Raw genomic sequence first — 17,529 nt, 5'->3', positions numbered from 1 at the left:
AACTGATGTTTTTGATGATGATGCATGAGGCAGATTTTAATTCATTTTCTGTGGGTTTTCTGCTAGCTATCAGAAGTTTGATTATTTTGAAAGCACATATCAAGATAGTAGCAAAGTTGATGAGGAAGAGCTACTTTTATGTTTTTTCTTTTTTTTTTAATGTTTTCTATAAATATTGCTGCTTCATTTCAGCTAGCGTAAGTAATTTCTGTTGAGAAAGATGATCAATCAAATGGTAGCAAATGTGATGCTATTGTCTATATATTAGAAGGGAAAATGTACTGTTCTTAAACACACTTAATCTTCTCCCTCCATTGTAAAGCAGTGGGAGGTCAGGAGGTCCAGCCAGATTCATCTCCAGGGTCCTGGGTGTGCTGTGGCATTTCTAAATGATGGGACTGAACATTCCCTCCACATTTAAGAAAGAATTATTTCAGCTCTGCCTAGACAGAACTAGCATGGCATGTTGCTGCTCACTAGACTTGCGTGCACACAAAGATCAGACAGAAGTATCTCCTGACATAAATAACCTCTTACTCTGTAAACATGTGAGCTCTCAGAAAAGTCTTTAGAATACACTCTGCAGCAAAATTGTACTTTCAGAACTATCTGTGGAAACGTGTCAGCTCCAACAAGCTGGTACAAATCCAGCTGTTTTGTACTCCTTGCAAAACTGTAGTTACACAAGAAAGTAAGCAACTCTTTCCCATTTCAGTTACCTAGCAAAAACAATATTTTAAAGGTATTAAAAACATACACACACAAAGCTAAAAATAAAAAATAAAAAAAAGGAACATGTCTTTTAAATGTGGACTAATTACTTGATTAGTGCTTGATTGTGTGCTTATGTTTCAGCATTAATTTATTTTAAATTTTCTCATAGAAAGGATCATCACAAGTCTTACAAAAGCTGTCAGTCTCACTTAAAGCAGTAAGAAAGCAGTTTTGCTACACTTTCTTAGTGCAGCAGACTAACCAAGAAGGTAAAAATAAGTAGAAAGAGGAGTCCTTCTGTTCTTCATTCCATCTCAGACTTCCTATAAAATGATGTAATTCCCTTAAGAAGTTTAGTGCCTCTTCCTTCTATGTGTCTGCTAGAAAAGGCAAACTTTTGAACAGAAACCTGTGTTGTAAAGTTATATAGACTTCACTAGTACTGAGAAGGTAAAAGTAAGGCTGTCAACCAGCAACTACTAATTTAATTACAATTTAATACATGCAGTGCCTGGAAGGCATTATCTCATTAACTTTAAAGCTGGGGAGGTAGACATAGTAGGTAGACATAGCAGTACCACCAAAAGCACACCATGCACATGTCTCCATAGTACCGAAAATACTGTAAGGGGAAAGTTCAAAAGTATGGATGAGTGTAATTGCTCTGAAACCATACACACAGTATTCAAACTACTAAGCTAGGCTTATCAATTTTGCATTACTGTGCTACTCTGTGGACCAAGGTAATATCTCTAAATGTCACCAAAATGTGTTTTTGAAAACTGACTGATGCTAGCTCAAAACTTTTTTTTTTTTTTTTTTTTTTTTTTTTAATATGTTCTATTACATGTATAGATAAACCCATAAATAGTCCCATATGTGTCTGGGGGAAATACAGTCACTCGGTTACTGCTTGCTATTGCAGAAAGTACAAGAGAACAGCCTGAGATCAAACCCAACCTCAAGTGGGCAGATTCCAGAAACAGACTTTGCTTCTCCTTCAACATGACAAAATTCATGTAATCTCTAAAAGATGTCTCCTAAATTGAGTTACTCCCTCAAATTTACTATGGATATAATATAATTTGAAGACATTAAGCTGATTTTGACTGTTTACAAAGAATTTCTTAGGTATGTTTAAAATATACTCTGTAATACAAGGTCATACCTTAATAACAAAGGTATGACCTTATAATAAAGGTCATACATAGATGGGCTAAAAAAATATAAAAACACCATTTTTGTATATGTAAGCAATAGTAAAAAAAAATGCCTAAACAGAACCCCAGTCTTAGGCAAGCTTCAAATGCTTGAACATCTATTCTTGGTCATTCCAAAAGTACTTAATTTCCTTAGTTCCTGCATTAATGAGTATTCTCAGCCTATTTAGCTTATTTTGCAGTCTAGTGGGGTCAATACTAGGTCAGTATATAATGATCTGTAATGAGCTGCTATCTACAGCTGTTGAGAGCAGACATGATTACTTCAGGTGAGCTTGCCATTTTCTTCATGTTTTACTGTTCTTTATTAAAATTTCTGGTGGTGAGCAGGATGTTCCATTTTAGCTGCATCTTCTGTACCATATCAACCAGGAATGATCACAGTCAGTTCTTAGGAAATGTTGTTACTAGCTTACTAGAACTGATAGCATTTGTCATGGAATTCTATGGCCATAAAACAAAGGACCATTCATTTAGCCACTGGCTAGAACAAACTCCTCTTCGTGAACAAAGAATAGAAAGGGACAGGACTGAAAAAGGCCATATGTTATTTATTTTACACTGTTATTACCAAAAGAGTTAGGAGGCACCTAACAGCAGCTATCAAGAACAAGCTAAAGAAATAAAGAGAAAATCAAATCACTGTCCCCAGACGACAGACAAATCTTTATCTGTGTGCTAACCCAAAGGCACTCTGTCTGGCAAAATACTTTGTACTTCCATTGGTACTCTTCAAGCAACTTTACCACTGAGAATGCACTCTTAGGATGTATGTGTATTTCCCCCCTCCCCTTTCTCCTGTGCTTTTGCATCATATGTGTTTCCTTCCTTAGAGTGAGAGTAAGTCTCACTCCCATGCATGCACATTGTTTCCAAACCTAGAGTATCAAGACTCCAACAGTACTAGGTGCTAATTAACGCTTTCATTGCAAGCATGTTATTCTTTTTATTTCAATGCATGATTCCCAAAATGCCTGTTTTATCATCATGTACTGAAGTGAGAAAAGTCAATATATATAATAATAAACACAAAGGGATTTTGGCCACTTACCAAGTGAAGATAAGACACAGTAAGGTGGATATTAAAATGAGGACTTGGTTAAACATTGCAGACTGTGTACGTTGGATGGCTCTGTGAAGATCATTCTACATTAATGGAAAATAGCTGTTATTTTTGGCTTTGAATTAATAAATAAGAACTGATTCTATATAGTGGAATTATATAGTGCCCTGATAAAATACACTCATTCAAATGCACTTAGAATTTGCTGATCACATTGAAGAGTGCAAAAGAGACAGCTGTAATTTAGTGAATATTTAACTAGTTCTTCGTTCATCCCAGCACAATTTTGATACTTTTGGTACTATTGCAAGCTGCCTCAAGGTTTGTCTGCTCATATCTAGCTTACAAATTACAGGCTGCAAGGACCAATTAAGGCATAGCACTTGAGTTCCCTGTAATTGTATACGAATAGAGTAGCGAAAGAACCAGACATTCTAACTTTGCCTCATTGGCACAGTACCAATTTATGCTAATTTGAGATTCCACTTGACATCATTTTTGTTTCTAATTTTGATGGAGAATGCAGCTTTAGCAATGTTTGACCATTTGTATAATGTAACTACAGATCTGGTTAGCTTCCTAACAAAGTTGGACAGTGGACTGCAATGCCAAAATCCCACTAAAGACAATATACTAAGAAAATAGAAAGTATGAATGAGTTTTTGAGGTTTTGTTGTTGTTGTTGTTTTGTCATACTTACAATCATATTCTCCAAAGCGTGCTTTGCCAGCCAACAATTTAAAAATACAGGAATGAACAGGTTTCTTAGGACTGGCCAGAAAATCTGAAGGAAAAATTAGCAAATTCATTAAAAGTTTCCTATTCAAGAAACTAGCAGCAATGAAACACTCAGTAAAAATATTTATCTTATTAATGTGTTTCTAGTATAAGGCTTTAAAGAACACTTTTTCTTTTTGATGAACTGTATATTAAACAATATGGTAAAATACAGAAAATCACTTGCCAGTGCAGACACAAGAGATTCTTGGATTTTTATGTTTAGCTGGTTGATTTTGTTGATTGCACTGTAATTTGAGTTTCAGGTCTTTGGGGTTTTTTGCCCCCTTTTGGGGAGAAAGTGTTATGTATTGTTTTCATTTAAGTAGAAAACTGCCTTCTTCTTCTTGTTGACTAATGTTGATTCCCATAGCCATAGACCTAACATCCATAAAAGACTTACTTTTACTTCAATAAAGATTAAGAGTACTTGTGCAGCTGTAAAAGTGTAATGTGCAAATGTATTAATTCAAATAGGTTTACCGTGATGATGAAAGGGACAGCATTTATTATTTCAAGTAGGAAGGGTATTCTCAGAATTTGTTCCCAGATATTTCCCTTCAAAGAAAAGGAAAGAAAAGGAAAGAAATATATATATGTATATATGTGTATATATATATATATATATAAGCAAAATAAGGAACATATGCAATATTCCAATACCATATATGGAGTCTCTCCTAGTAGCTGAATTTCAGGAGGATGATTTGTCTCACAGATGTAAACACACACATAAAAATGTGAATAGAATATATGACACTATGGCCTGACTATTTTTATTACTGTTATTTAACATAATTTACATAATTTAACTCATGTGTATACTTCTTAAATCTGTGTTTTTAATACAGCAGTTCCTTGCTTCCCTATGACCGTATATTTCCTTGCTATGACCTAGTTAGTAAGACAGCTCAAATGAAGAATTCTAATTGCATTAACTAGTCAACTCATTCTCTCAGCTCTAATGAAGAGCTTCATGAAATTAAGTTTTCAATTTTTTCAAAGAATAATGTTTCTGGTTCCTTCTATTGCATTTTTAAGTACCTTGGAATCCTACATAGAGATCCTGTTGCTGCTTTTTTCTTCTTCCAAGGTTGGCTTAATTTAATTTTTACATTACACTAACACAGATGAGGAGATAAGCCTCCTGTCCTACAGAATTTATCTTTTTAATAATTCTAGTTTTTCACTGAATCTGCATACAAGTCATAAGCTCATACAGCAGCATAGCCTGCTGGCAAAATTCTTCTACCTGCAATTATTTCTACTTAGAAGCCTCTAAATCTCTAAAATTCTGCACTGCAATGCTTCAACTGTTTTGTGTGTTTTGGTTTTTTTTTAGCTTTTGATTGCACCTAGAGTTTTTCTCACTTTAGTACCTATTATTTATGACTGCCTAAACACTAGAGACAAAGCTCCAGTGCAGTATAAGAATTGTATAGACACATATGCAAAGGATGTGTCCTACTCTGAAAATTTTTGTTTTGATTATCCTTAATCAAAAGGACAAGTGACTGCCCTATGATCAAAATCAACATTTATGTAGAATGATGAGCCACATCTCTGTACATTCTTCTGATAGAATTTCAGAGCAGAATATAATGTAAAAGAGGAGTATAAATGTTTTGTTTTCCAAAAGAAAAATAACAGCTCATTTTCTCTTAATCTTATTTCATTAGCTTCTGCATGTTAGTCAGTCACAGAGGTCTGCATGTTTGTCTTTATTAATTCCAATCCTACTATTAAGATAGTAAGATACTAATTAAGAAATAAGTATTAAAAAGAGGAATGCGGTTAAGTTAGGAAAAGATACCTGTACTCTATAGTGAGTCTTTCCATCCTTTGCATTTATTCTTTTACCTTTACTTTGTATCCTCTAATTCCCAACTGGTTTTGAGAGAGACGTTAAGGAAGACAGTCTAGTGTTTAATATATGAATTAGAACTCCAAGATTAAAATTCTATATTTTTGCCACAAACACTTCATTTTAGGGCACACTTTTTGAACCTCGATCATGCTTACATGAAATCAGAGGTCTTCCCACATAATTCAAAGGAAGTAGTACAGATCTCTTAATCTTTACCACTAGCTGCAGAATGGGAATACCACCTTTTCCACGTATGACCAGTGATTGTAAACGATTATATGTTTGGATGAAAATACATATATTTAAGAAAGGAGGTATTTAAAATTAAGTGACTTACAGGTTCTAACTCTGTATATTAACAGTCCATCATAGGTAATGCAATAACAATGCAGCATATGTAGTTATAATATTGCAATAATTTGCCAATACAGCATCATATTTTCAGTTGCAATTACATATTAATCTTTCCTGTTAAAATAACCATCTGATATAGCAACTTAAAATTAAGCTGCATTGTGTATAACATTCTTTTTCTACTTCTATTTTTCCCTTTTGCATCTGGAAGCCGTTGTACCTATGGTGCAGAGATTATTTTCTTCCATGTAATTGTAACTGGTGGCAGTTAAGACATAGTTGAATAATTTTTAATACTTTGTATGATAAGCAGCCCTATACGTAGAATTGAAGTTATGAGACTGTAAGCTGATTTTAATGGTAGGAATAATAAAATGAAAATTTGATTTTCATATTTCTTATATACTAACAACTAACCCATTCTGTGTTTTTGATAATTTCCTCATTTTTAATGTTAAGAGTTATCTGTTCTGCTTCTTGAAAAGCAGCATCACATAATTTACTTCTGCAGGCAAAATACTTGTGACGATGTGCTCTAGGGATGTAGTGATGCTTGCTGTCTTAAGGTTCCAGCTCCCACATACAAGTACATCATGTCTTCTGCAAAATTGCCTCTTGTAGTGAGAGTGCACAGTACTTATACAAGCAGCTAAGACTGCTTGTGCACAAGTGATATAGGAGGATTGCCCAACTATTGCTACAAGTTTTGGCAATGAACATTTGTAATGTAGACATTTTTCAGAATTCTGTCCAAGGGCAAACCTTCATGTAATGTGTTAAACTGTAAGAACATAGATTGTAATCCATTCTTTCTTGACTCCAAGTGTTCAGCGGTACAATACAGGGCTATGTTCTTTGCCTTTCTCACTGTATGAAAGGAATAAAACATGCAAATTCACTGCATCTTTGTAGCGTAACGTGCTATTATGTCCTCAATATTCTGCAGGTTAAATGACATCTTGTGTCACCATCCAAGCATCAGAACGGTAAATTACTTGAAGTATTCTCTTAAATGACTGATTTATTTATTTCACAGATTATCTGTGAAATCCTAGCAATATGTGTTTTTTTCTTCCTCCTTGTCCTCTGACCTGTGTCTAAATTCTAATAGCTTTGGAAATGGTAGCATGAAATTAGTAGTCTGTCATAGATTTACAAACACCAAGACTCCTTCAGTCTTCCTGGCTGTGTGGAAAGGCTTTACAGCATCTGACAGCCTTTTTGGCTTACTGAGACTGCTGTAAAACTGAGGTAAATGTCTCTATCGTGATGTTTCCAGATTTTAAACATCAGGACAGGAAAAAAGGGAAGGAGGTGTTTGCACTGGTAGATTGCCTAACTGCATTTCAGTACTATTATTCTTCCTTATAATGTTCTTATTTCCTTATGGAGAGTAGAAATATAGCCACCCTAAAATTGCGTCAAATTACCTTCTCTGACAGGTATGTGCGGCAACTCAGGACAGTACAGCTTTATATCCACTGTACAATAGTAAGTAACTTCTCAATGGAGCTGACTTCCCAATATTTCTCTCATCTTCTGTACTCATTGAAACTGGTGCATACCACAGGCACAGGGGACAGGGATCAAATGCTGACTAATACATTCAGGAACTGTATAAACTGCAATTGCTAGTCAAGTTTTGGCACAAAATATGTTAATTTAATATGGATTATTTCTGCCTACAATTGATTTGCATTTGTAAACTGCAACACCTAAATAGCATATACTGCTTACAAGGATTAAGAAGAACAATTTTTAGCTAGCAGACAGTTTTAAGGCTCTCAGCATTATAGGGCACTAAGGAAAACATTTATGCCTTGATAAGTACACTAAAATACAATTCTGTAACTTCAGTGGCTCTTACAGCTACTGAATGGCAGTAATGCAGAAATAAAACAGTGTTCCAAGATATTTTCAGCTTTGTAAACCAAGTCTTTTTGCATTAAATTTTATAAATTATTTAAATCTTTTTTTTCCCTGGATAATCAAAATGCTAAAGCTCACTAGGATATCAGTTAACAAAATTAATTAATTACATGATGAAAATTGAATAAATATACTAGGAGAATATAACTTTCTAAGGAGAATGAAATACAAAAGTATATTTTATTCCCATTCTTTTATCAGAGGATTTCAAGGCCTAATGCCATCAGAGAGATAGATGACATAAATATGTAGGTACCTAGGTAATTGTAAAAAATGAAATAAAATAAAAAATACTGCCTTGGCCCAAGCCTTTGTTATGTAGTTTTAGAAACCTGAAATATAAGTTATAGATAATGAGTAGGTACAGATTTGATATCAATGAGAATCATGTGTCCATTGTATTAAGGACTCCAAACACATATAAAACTGTGCACTTGAAAATTGGTATCCAAAAAGCAAGATTTCCAAATGACAACGTGTCAGTGAACAAAGTTAAAGAACGGAAATTCCATTACTGACTTCCACTTTCTAAATATTTACCATTTGCTTATCAACTTGGGAAACAAGAACAGGGCTGCCTGTCCTCCATATCCTGTCTTCTGTATGTGTATATTTCTCAAACTCTTGCTTGTACATCAATGCGGACTCAAATGCAGGCACATGAATATCATATTGAAATATTTAACTCAGTTACTTTCTGTTTTAATATGATTTTCATTGGAATTTTTACTGCAGTTTTGTGGTCTACTGTTCGTATGTATATTAATAACATCAAAAGGAATGTTTCAGAAAACTGACAGTTTCTTAGCATCTCTCTCTTGTTAGAGGCTGTGTCCCAGTGTTGGTAACACTGTACTGATTTGAAAAAAGCAACACACCCTCTTGTTTTGGATTCAGTGGGGATGTAAGTCAGGCAACTAAAGTACTTACCTTGTAGCTTAGGTAACTCAGCAGCAGTGTTTCAAAGAGACTTATTAAAGCCACTGAAACCTTAAGAGGAGAGAGAAAATATTTATATTAATACTGGCTTCTACAGAATATGACATAAAATATCACATTGAAAAGAATAAGATAAGTGTTTCCGTGCATCCTCTGAATTCATCTCAACTAACAGAATTTAGCATAAAGCTAAAGTACTCATTTTTCTGACTAAAGCATAGGCCATAACTTGAGTCCCATTGCTCTTTTGCAACATAACATAGAATCACAGAATGGCTTGGGTTGGAATGGACTTAAATATTATCTAGTTCCAAACTCACACCAGAGGCAGGGACACCTCCCACTAGACCAGGTACTTCAAAAGATCTCCAAGACCCACAAAGGGCAGATGTAATGCATTTTTTGTAACATACACCTCTAAACATATGGCTTCTACTATGAAGTAACCTTAACTTTCTAGTGTATTTAACATGAAAGCCCAGGAAACACGTGTCATGAAATGCTAATCATAACCGATTATGAAATTTAAACTCATCATTACAGAAAATATTTATTGATAGACTCAACAGAGTTACATAATTCTAAGAGAAAAGGCTATCCCAATTCTACAATATTTTGTTATAAGCTTTAATACTTCATAAATATTTTGTAAATTTAATTCAGTTAGCTCAGATCTGCTCATCTTTACATTATGCTTTTGTTGTATTTGTAATCAAGTAGATTTCTTTAACATTAAGTCTTCCACATATCCTTTAACATCACTAAAATACTGTAAATCAATATTGCCTATAGTTATTAAATGGAATTAGTTAAATTGGCCATTTACATATTACCTGTAATCCCCATAAAGGCAAACTTCGATTCACCCAAATAATAGGAGACCTGTTCATTACAGCACAAAAATACAAAAATAAACAAAAGCTGGTTAATGTTTCGAAAAATTATATATGTCAATGGAAATTACAGCAACCTTATACTTAAAATCTCAATAAATAAATCAGTAGCTATCTGAGTATTGTCCTTCTTTGTCCTTCTAATCCAGAGCCAGTCACAAAGTTCACATAGGAATAATCCAACACCCAGTAACATCAAAGTATTTTACTGTCTTCAGTGGCTGCTAGTTCATCTCCTATGATTCTGGAAATCATAGGAGATGAATATATCAATTTGAGGTTTTGATTCTAGAGATGCAGAGGAATAATGACCTGTTCCGGGAAAAAGAAATTTGGCAATTTTTACATTTGAATTTTTTTGTTATCATCTCTATAATGGTATAAACGGTAGCTATGTCATAGGAACTGTCATATCTTAGAAAAATCTTATGTTGTTTTAGTATTTACTAAACCCAATAATACTTGATAGAGCTCTACTGAAATCTGGCACCCTCAATAACACAGTAAGTTACGGTTAGTCATTTACTCTTAGTCATCTTTTTTTTTCTAAATAATGTGTGTTTTTTTATTGCCCTTTTTTTTAATTTTTTTTTGTTTGCTTGTTTTGGGTTTTTTTGCATTTTGTTTTATTTTTCAGCAAGATATAAGGACTGCAGGAATTCAGATCTTGCAACAGCATCCAATCCAACAGTTGAGTCATACAATCAGAGAAATAATTAGAATTTAAAACTCAATTTTAAATATGTAGGAACTTGAAAATGCTTGAGAGTTATGGAAATGTCACCATTATTTGTTAAAATGTCACCATTCAAGACAGAAGTATATTTGTCTTCATGCTCCCCTGCTCTTCCCACTATTACATGGACTTTTGGTTTACTTTTTCAAACTCACCAATCAATTGTTCCATGTGTGTAGTTTTGATTGGAACAACTCCGGTTTAATTCCTTACTGATAGTTGTCATCACATCCATGGAAAGTTCATTTTCATTAGCACATATATATGAAAACACAATCATAAAAATATATAAGGGAAAAGCATATTAGTTACATTATTAACAGTGTTCTGTAATATATATGCAATAGTTTGTAACACTAGACAATGGATATAGACATTTAGACACTCTGACTCATCTCCAGACACTTGTTCTGGAGAACAAGTCCTACGAGGAGCGGCTGAGGGAGCTGGGCTTGTTCAGCCTGGAGAAGAGGAGGCTCAGGGGCGACCTTATCGCTCTTTTTAGGTACCTCAAGGGAGGCTGTAGCGAGGTGGGGGTTGGCCTGTTCTCCCACGTGCCTGGTGACAGGACGAGGGGGAATGGGTTTAAGTTGAGCCAGGGGAGTTTTAGGCTAGATGTTAGGAAGAACTTCTTCACTGAAAGGGTTGTGAGGCACTGGAACAGGCTGCCCAGGGAAGTGGTGGAGTCACCATCCCTGGAAGTCTTCAAAAGACGTTTAGATGTAGAGCTTAGGGATATGGTTTAGTGGAGGGCTGTTAGCGTTAGGTTGGAGGTTGGACTCGATGACCTTGAGGTCTCTTCCAACCTAGAAAATTCTGTGATTCTGTGATTCTGTGATTTAAAAATAATATTTTTTAAAAAAGTAGTTCTGTATGTGTTCTGTATCCATAGATGAAGACTATAAAGCATTTTAGATTACATCTTTTAAAGACATTTTCAAACATGATCCAATTCAAAAACAATATAACAAAGTATGCTTTCAAAACCTGAGCTAAGTACACAATAGATATTAAAGATCTAGACATACTAGGAACCCTATCACACAGGTCACACATGTTGAGATAGAAAGAGCACATACACTTGCCATACACTCAACAACAAAGATTGCATCCAACTACTCTTCATAACCTCTTGTGAGGAGTTGAGGTGGGCTGGGGTTTCATGAAGCAGTAATTTGAATATGAAATTACTGAAGGCTGGTGACCTTGATGTAAAAAATATATATAAATAAATAAAAATCAATCTGCTACGTACATGTGATGTTCTCTTTCCTTGAATTGCTGGTACAAATCCTTCCTTCTAACAGTCATGTAAGGATGTGGGAAAATATTTTTGTGAAAATGATGGTAAATATCCTTGTTTGTCCCTGGCAAGCAAGGTCAGCAAAAAAGAAAGGAATCTGTGGACCACAGATAAGTAATAGTGATATTTTTACTGACTATGAGTGAGACAGATGCTAAATGGTGTCCATTAATAAGGACACTTTATGTCGTAAGCACTTCTCTGTACATCTGCTGTGCCTGAAGGAGTAAATGAAAGACTCTTAACTTGTGCTAGAATTTCTGAGACAAGCAATAAATCTGCAGGGAGAGTTTGTGATGAAAAACATTCCTCCCAGAATTGTCACTTTAAAGTCAACCACTTTGACACAATGGACACAATGTCACAGACTGTGACACAGTGTCTAGAAAGGATTTTTTTTTTTTTTTCACAGCAATTGTAAAAATGTATTATGGCAGTAGTTTAGGTAGGTATCAAGCCCTTGGGATCTGTATAGGTAAAACCATTGACAAAATGAGGTACCATTTGGGCACAGGGTTTGTTTGTCTGGTATAGTAGTTATTAAGTAACTAAGTTACTTAAGTTACTAGTAACTTAATAGTTACTAAGGCTGGTTCTTGGTGAGCATGAAGAAGTGACTTACCTGAAACTTTTCAGCCAGACAGGTGTTATATACACAGAACAAACTAACTAGTCTATTAAATGTACCGCAACATGATACAATGGAATAATATATAGAAAAGATAAATACATTCTCTGGCTGGTGACTTATTAAACATTTAGACTCGAGGAACAAATACATTAGGAAATGCCTGGAGAATTAAGCAGCCTACCAGATGAAGAAAGATCTCTGCATATGAATACAAAAGTATCCAAGTATACCTGCCAGTGGCAGAAGTGGTGATGTTCTAATCCATTCTACATAGTCAGCCACAACATTGCTATGTAAAACATGCATTTGGGCTCACTACAGTTCTCAAAATAAGACAATATACGTAGCTTCTTCATGCCAGAAACTATTAGCCACAAAAACATGTGAACTATAGTGTTGTGTTTGTTTTTTTTTTCACTAGAAAATTGTATTACTTTAAATTGGATCCATGATGTCCAATTTTACTTTCTGTTACCCAATTGTGCTTCAAACTTCAACACCAAGTGCATTACTTATTCAAAACCAGAAGAATAATATAATTGTTTCAATTTCCACAAAATCCCTTCTGTAGCCACAATTATTTTTAAATATATATATCTTTCAGTGTTTGAATTTGACATTTTTTTCCAAAAGCCATATTTGTAGCAAAATGCACATGAATTAATACCACTCTTCCATACTGTTATGAGGCATTATAAAGTATTGCTCCCTGTGCAGACTTCTCAACTTAATGCTCAAATATCTCCCTCATTTCACATTATGTCTTTTAAAATCCTGAGTTTTTACTCCTTCTCACTGTAGAATAGCTAATAATGTCAAGTTTAAAATTCTACATAGTGATTTTATTTCATGAAAATTTGTTTGCATTTTTTTTAGTCAAAGTATTAGAAGCAGTAACTTCAACAATCTTTTGAGAGTTGTCTCTGAAGATCTTACATCAACTTACATCAGTGACTACCAGTTACATACATCACACTGACAACACATACTCTGAAATAACATGCTAAGAGAGGAAAATTGACTACATTGTTCAATGATGGACATATTAGTCACAAGAAAAATCAGCAGGACCTGATCAGGATTACATAGGACTGTTGAGACTATGTGTCCATGCCCCAGGAAGTCACTGTGATCTTTGCAATTTTTTGCTAATATGGTCCCTATTTGATTGCTATGGCCTATTGAGAATATTAAAACTACATTTTGGCAAACTCATTCTGACTGAAAGTTTAGGGAGTTTACGTACAGGCACATGAGACAGGCAGCAGCGTCCACCAGGCACAAGCAGGTAAGTTAATAAAATAGTGGTGCTTATTAGCACTCACAATTTAAAAGATTCATTATATCCAGAATACAAATACAACTGAAGTACAGGATTGCAAAAATTATAAATATCATTTCTTCTATAATTGATAATTGATTGTATAAAACATGAAAAAAAGCATATCAATTGACCCATATAGAATATCATACTGCCAATTGTAGGTATGCAAAAATCATCCATTAGAATGACAGAACATGAGCATATAATGTACCTTAGGTCTCCCTCTCTTCTAAGTGTTTAGAGAAAGTAGAGGGCTAGAAAATTATCATCAATATCATTTGCATGAAAGCTCAGTTTCATGCATTTGTTTGCTTGACTGCAAAATCCGGGGTTTTAAGTAAGACAGCTAACATTCTAATATTTGTGTCATAGATAAGTCATATATGATAAACTATCCTATTGACAAATAACATTGAAAGGACTTTCCATTCTGGTGTCTGAGAACAACTGCAGAGCAACACACAAATTTTTTGACAGGAGACTTAATAAACTACTAAAAAATTACTACTGATTTGTTGTTTCTCTGCCAGCTGATGCACCAGAAAGAAGCTGCTATATAGGGACGTTTTATGCACAAGAAGAATGGTGGTTTTTAACAGCTCTAAACCATTCCAGCTATTGTGGATAATAGTTCCGCTTAACTCCTGTCCTATGTTTTATAACCACAAAAAAAAAAAATACATATCTTGTAGAAGTATTCTCTGGAAAACCTTTCCATATTCCCTCCAAAGTACTGTTCCTCATTCATCTGCCCATTTTCTTCCTGGCTTGGTTCTCCCAGCTATTCACCTATCAGCCACTGTTCTGTATGGATCCTATAATACTTTTACAGTACTTTTGCATAAACTAGTATTCAGGTGTCTGTAATTTCATTTTTTATATAAATTAAAACACAAAAATTATACACAGAAATTTTATGTAGTAATAAAACCAAAAGATACATGTTTGCACAACTATGTCTTTTGCACAGTATCTGCACAAATAGCCAGTATTATTTTATCAGTAAAATTAAAAGATATTATTGTATTATTTCCATTCAAAATGTAAGACTAGTTTTATCGTTCATTCATGATATCTGGAAGACATAGAACTAAATCCCTGTTGGCAGGATACCAAACATTTATTCATACAACTAATTTATTTCATGTAAGTTAAGCAGTCATTTGAGAGGACAAATAACAAAACAAATATTACCATCCATGTCCTTGTGCTGGATCATCTAGAAGCACACGAATTATGTATAAGAAACAGCTTAGTAGCTTGAGAGAAAAATTGAATAATCGTATTCTCAGGCCTATTAAAAAAAAAAAAAAAAAAAAAAGAAAAAAGAAAGAAAGAAAGAGAGAAAACACAGAAATTCAGACTCTGTTTTCACTCACTTTTAAGGTAGAACTAAAAGGAATTAGAATAGCCATGCTGCAAAGGTCTAGCCACCCACTAACCTGTCCCTGATATTGGCCTTTGGCATATCATACAGAAGAATGTAGCAATATGCCTATATACATAAAGTACCTCTTTCTAGCTTCCAGAAATCTCTGGGTTAAGTTTTGGTCTGTTTAATGTGAAGATCTACTCAGTCATTTGCTTCAAAGCTATCCTATGATACTCATCTTTCCTGAGGCCATTCGTTGGATCTTTTGTAGCTTTACGGATTTATTCTCAGAACGGGAACCAGAAGGGCATATAATATTTGAGATGCAAGATACAGTAACATGAAGAGATACTTTCAACCATAAACTGAGGATATCCAATGGCAAATATTTAAATATTAATATCTGAAAGTCTTCATGAAGTAGTTTCTCATACAGAATATATAAATACTCTGCTAACATAAAATATTAAGTTTTAGTTATTTAACATTGAAGTTGCATAATTACACATCCAAGAATCAGGACACATGAAAGTCATGTTGAATGCACAACTTGAAATGCATCAATAACTTGTTCTATGGACCATGTGAATAGTGAAATGTCCTAGCTGGTAAGTCTCAAATACTAAATGCTATCACACGCTATTAAGTATATCTCACAAACATAGGTCTACTGCACAGAAACAGGATTCCTTCCAAGGGATCCACTTGGATTGTTGGTTCTATCACATGGGCATTTTAATTCAGTGCTAATTGTTGCTATTTTATATTACAATGAAACTTAACTGTATTTTAATCAGGTTTTGCAATCATTAGAGTATTACAGTTTAAATCCTCAGTCTTGTTATTAAGTTCATTGGTCTTAAATGTAAATATTTACCAGATATTTTCATCTAACTCTTGCTTTTAAGTTTTCATTCACTAATTACATTAAACTGTTGGTTGTCTACGGTTAAATGGTAGCAGGCAACCTTAAGAGCTATTTTTTTTCAGTCATGTCAACCAAGAGTCCAATTCCATGCAGTTGAACCCTTCTGTCCAAAGCAGATCGCTGATTGAATGGGTTTCACACAGATCTGATTTCATTTGTACCTAGTCACAATAAAGATAGGATCTTTTATTGTTGTGTTGCAAACATGTTAGTAGGCCTGCTGGACTTGATATAACTATTTCTATGCTTTGAGAACTACAGGTTTATTGTGCATATCCAAATCTGTGTGCATACATTCCCTTTAAATGAAATAATTACCTTATGGTTCTGTTACAAACTTTTTCACTTCACTCAGCCCTCTGTTCAAAATGTACACCTTACAGACAATACTGGAAAATCACCTTTTTTACCTCCTAGGTCCATTTCCATTAAAACAAGACAAACAGCAAATCATAGAAAAATAAAGACTACATTCTTAACTATTGTTACATTCATTTGCTAAAAGAAACCTGAAAATTTATTACGTAACAGTGTTTATTAACATAACTGTGAAGCTGCAATTATCACATGAGAAGTGGATGGACTTTTACAGCATCTCATCTGTAAACTAGGGGTTAAAATTCTGTGCCTATGTCTTGACCATGAGAAGTCCCACAGCTGTTATTGGTAATTAGGTTTGTGAACATTAACCTAAGTGATTCCTGCTGTTTTATCAAGCCTAATTAGCCACAGACTATTTATTCCCCAAAGCTGAATGAAGACAATGAAATAGTAAATGTATTAGGGGGATGTGAAAGGTAGGTAAGTGTGTTGTTATTGCTATTATTTTGCTAGTAAGTACCCTACTACTTTTTTTTGGACTATGCTAGAATTTTTCCCATATTTTTTTTGACCACTTGGTGAAGAAAATGTAAATTGTTTGTCTGCATTAACAATTTTGTGTAGTCTGTTAAAGTTACTGGTTACTGTAACAATGAGGTACTTATAACAACAGATTTTGCAAAAACGAAACAATAACAAAAACACTGGATTTCTTTGCCCTATCCATATTGTGTTACCTAGCTTTATTAGATAAGTTCAAAGGTCTTTCACTTGTTTCTTCTATTCTTAACTCTGTAATACTAATATTGGTCTTAAATGCTTCTCTTCTATGTTGATGATGTGCCAACTTCTACTAATCATTTGAAATTATATGTTGGTTTCAATTCTGAAAGAAAATAATGCTTTTCTGGTTATAAACTAAATCAATGCATGGGACCTACACTCCTGGCTGCTGTCTTAAACTCTCACATTTTGTTCCTAAGAGATCTAAAACTACTTACATATTCAATATTAAAATTTCCCAGATCTATTCCAGTCTATATTTAAGTGCTTCAGGCTCTGAATGTCTCAACAGGAATGGCTGTTTCCCACAGAATGAGGCAGGGTTTTCACACCACATATGGCTTCCATATAAGGGCTCTTGTTAGCATAGACAAA

General features: G+C 34.2%; 1 protein-coding gene across 8 annotated transcripts in view; it reads right to left on the bottom strand.

Moving 5' to 3' along the window:
• Positions 1-17,529, bottom strand: part of KCNT2 (potassium sodium-activated channel subfamily T member 2) — a 150,269-nt gene that overhangs the window by 92,324 nt on the left and 40,416 nt on the right. For 6 of the 8 annotated variants that reach the window (XM_082766176.1, XM_082766175.1, XM_082766177.1 and 3 more), the window contains exons 3-9: positions 14,945-15,044; positions 10,648-10,704; positions 9,697-9,745; positions 8,855-8,914; positions 4,258-4,332; positions 3,698-3,781; positions 2,986-3,080 (exon numbers count right to left, since the gene is read on the bottom strand). In XM_082766176.1, coding sequence (XP_082622302.1) covers positions 2,986-3,080; positions 3,698-3,781; positions 4,258-4,332; positions 8,855-8,914; positions 9,697-9,745; positions 10,648-10,704; positions 14,945-15,044 — 520 coding nt within the window. The remainder of the gene's footprint in view (positions 1-2,985; positions 3,081-3,697; positions 3,782-4,257; positions 4,333-8,854; positions 8,915-9,696; positions 9,746-10,647; positions 10,705-14,944; positions 15,045-17,529) is intronic. The other 2 variants (XM_082766178.1, XM_082766182.1) reach the window with 2 other exon arrangements.

The sequence above is a fragment of the Aythya marila genome, assembly GCF_965140915.1.
Source record: "Aythya marila genome assembly, chromosome: 8".
Lineage (NCBI taxonomy): Eukaryota > Metazoa > Chordata > Aves > Anseriformes > Anatidae > Aythya > Aythya marila.
This window is presented reverse-complemented; position numbering and strand designations above follow the sequence as displayed.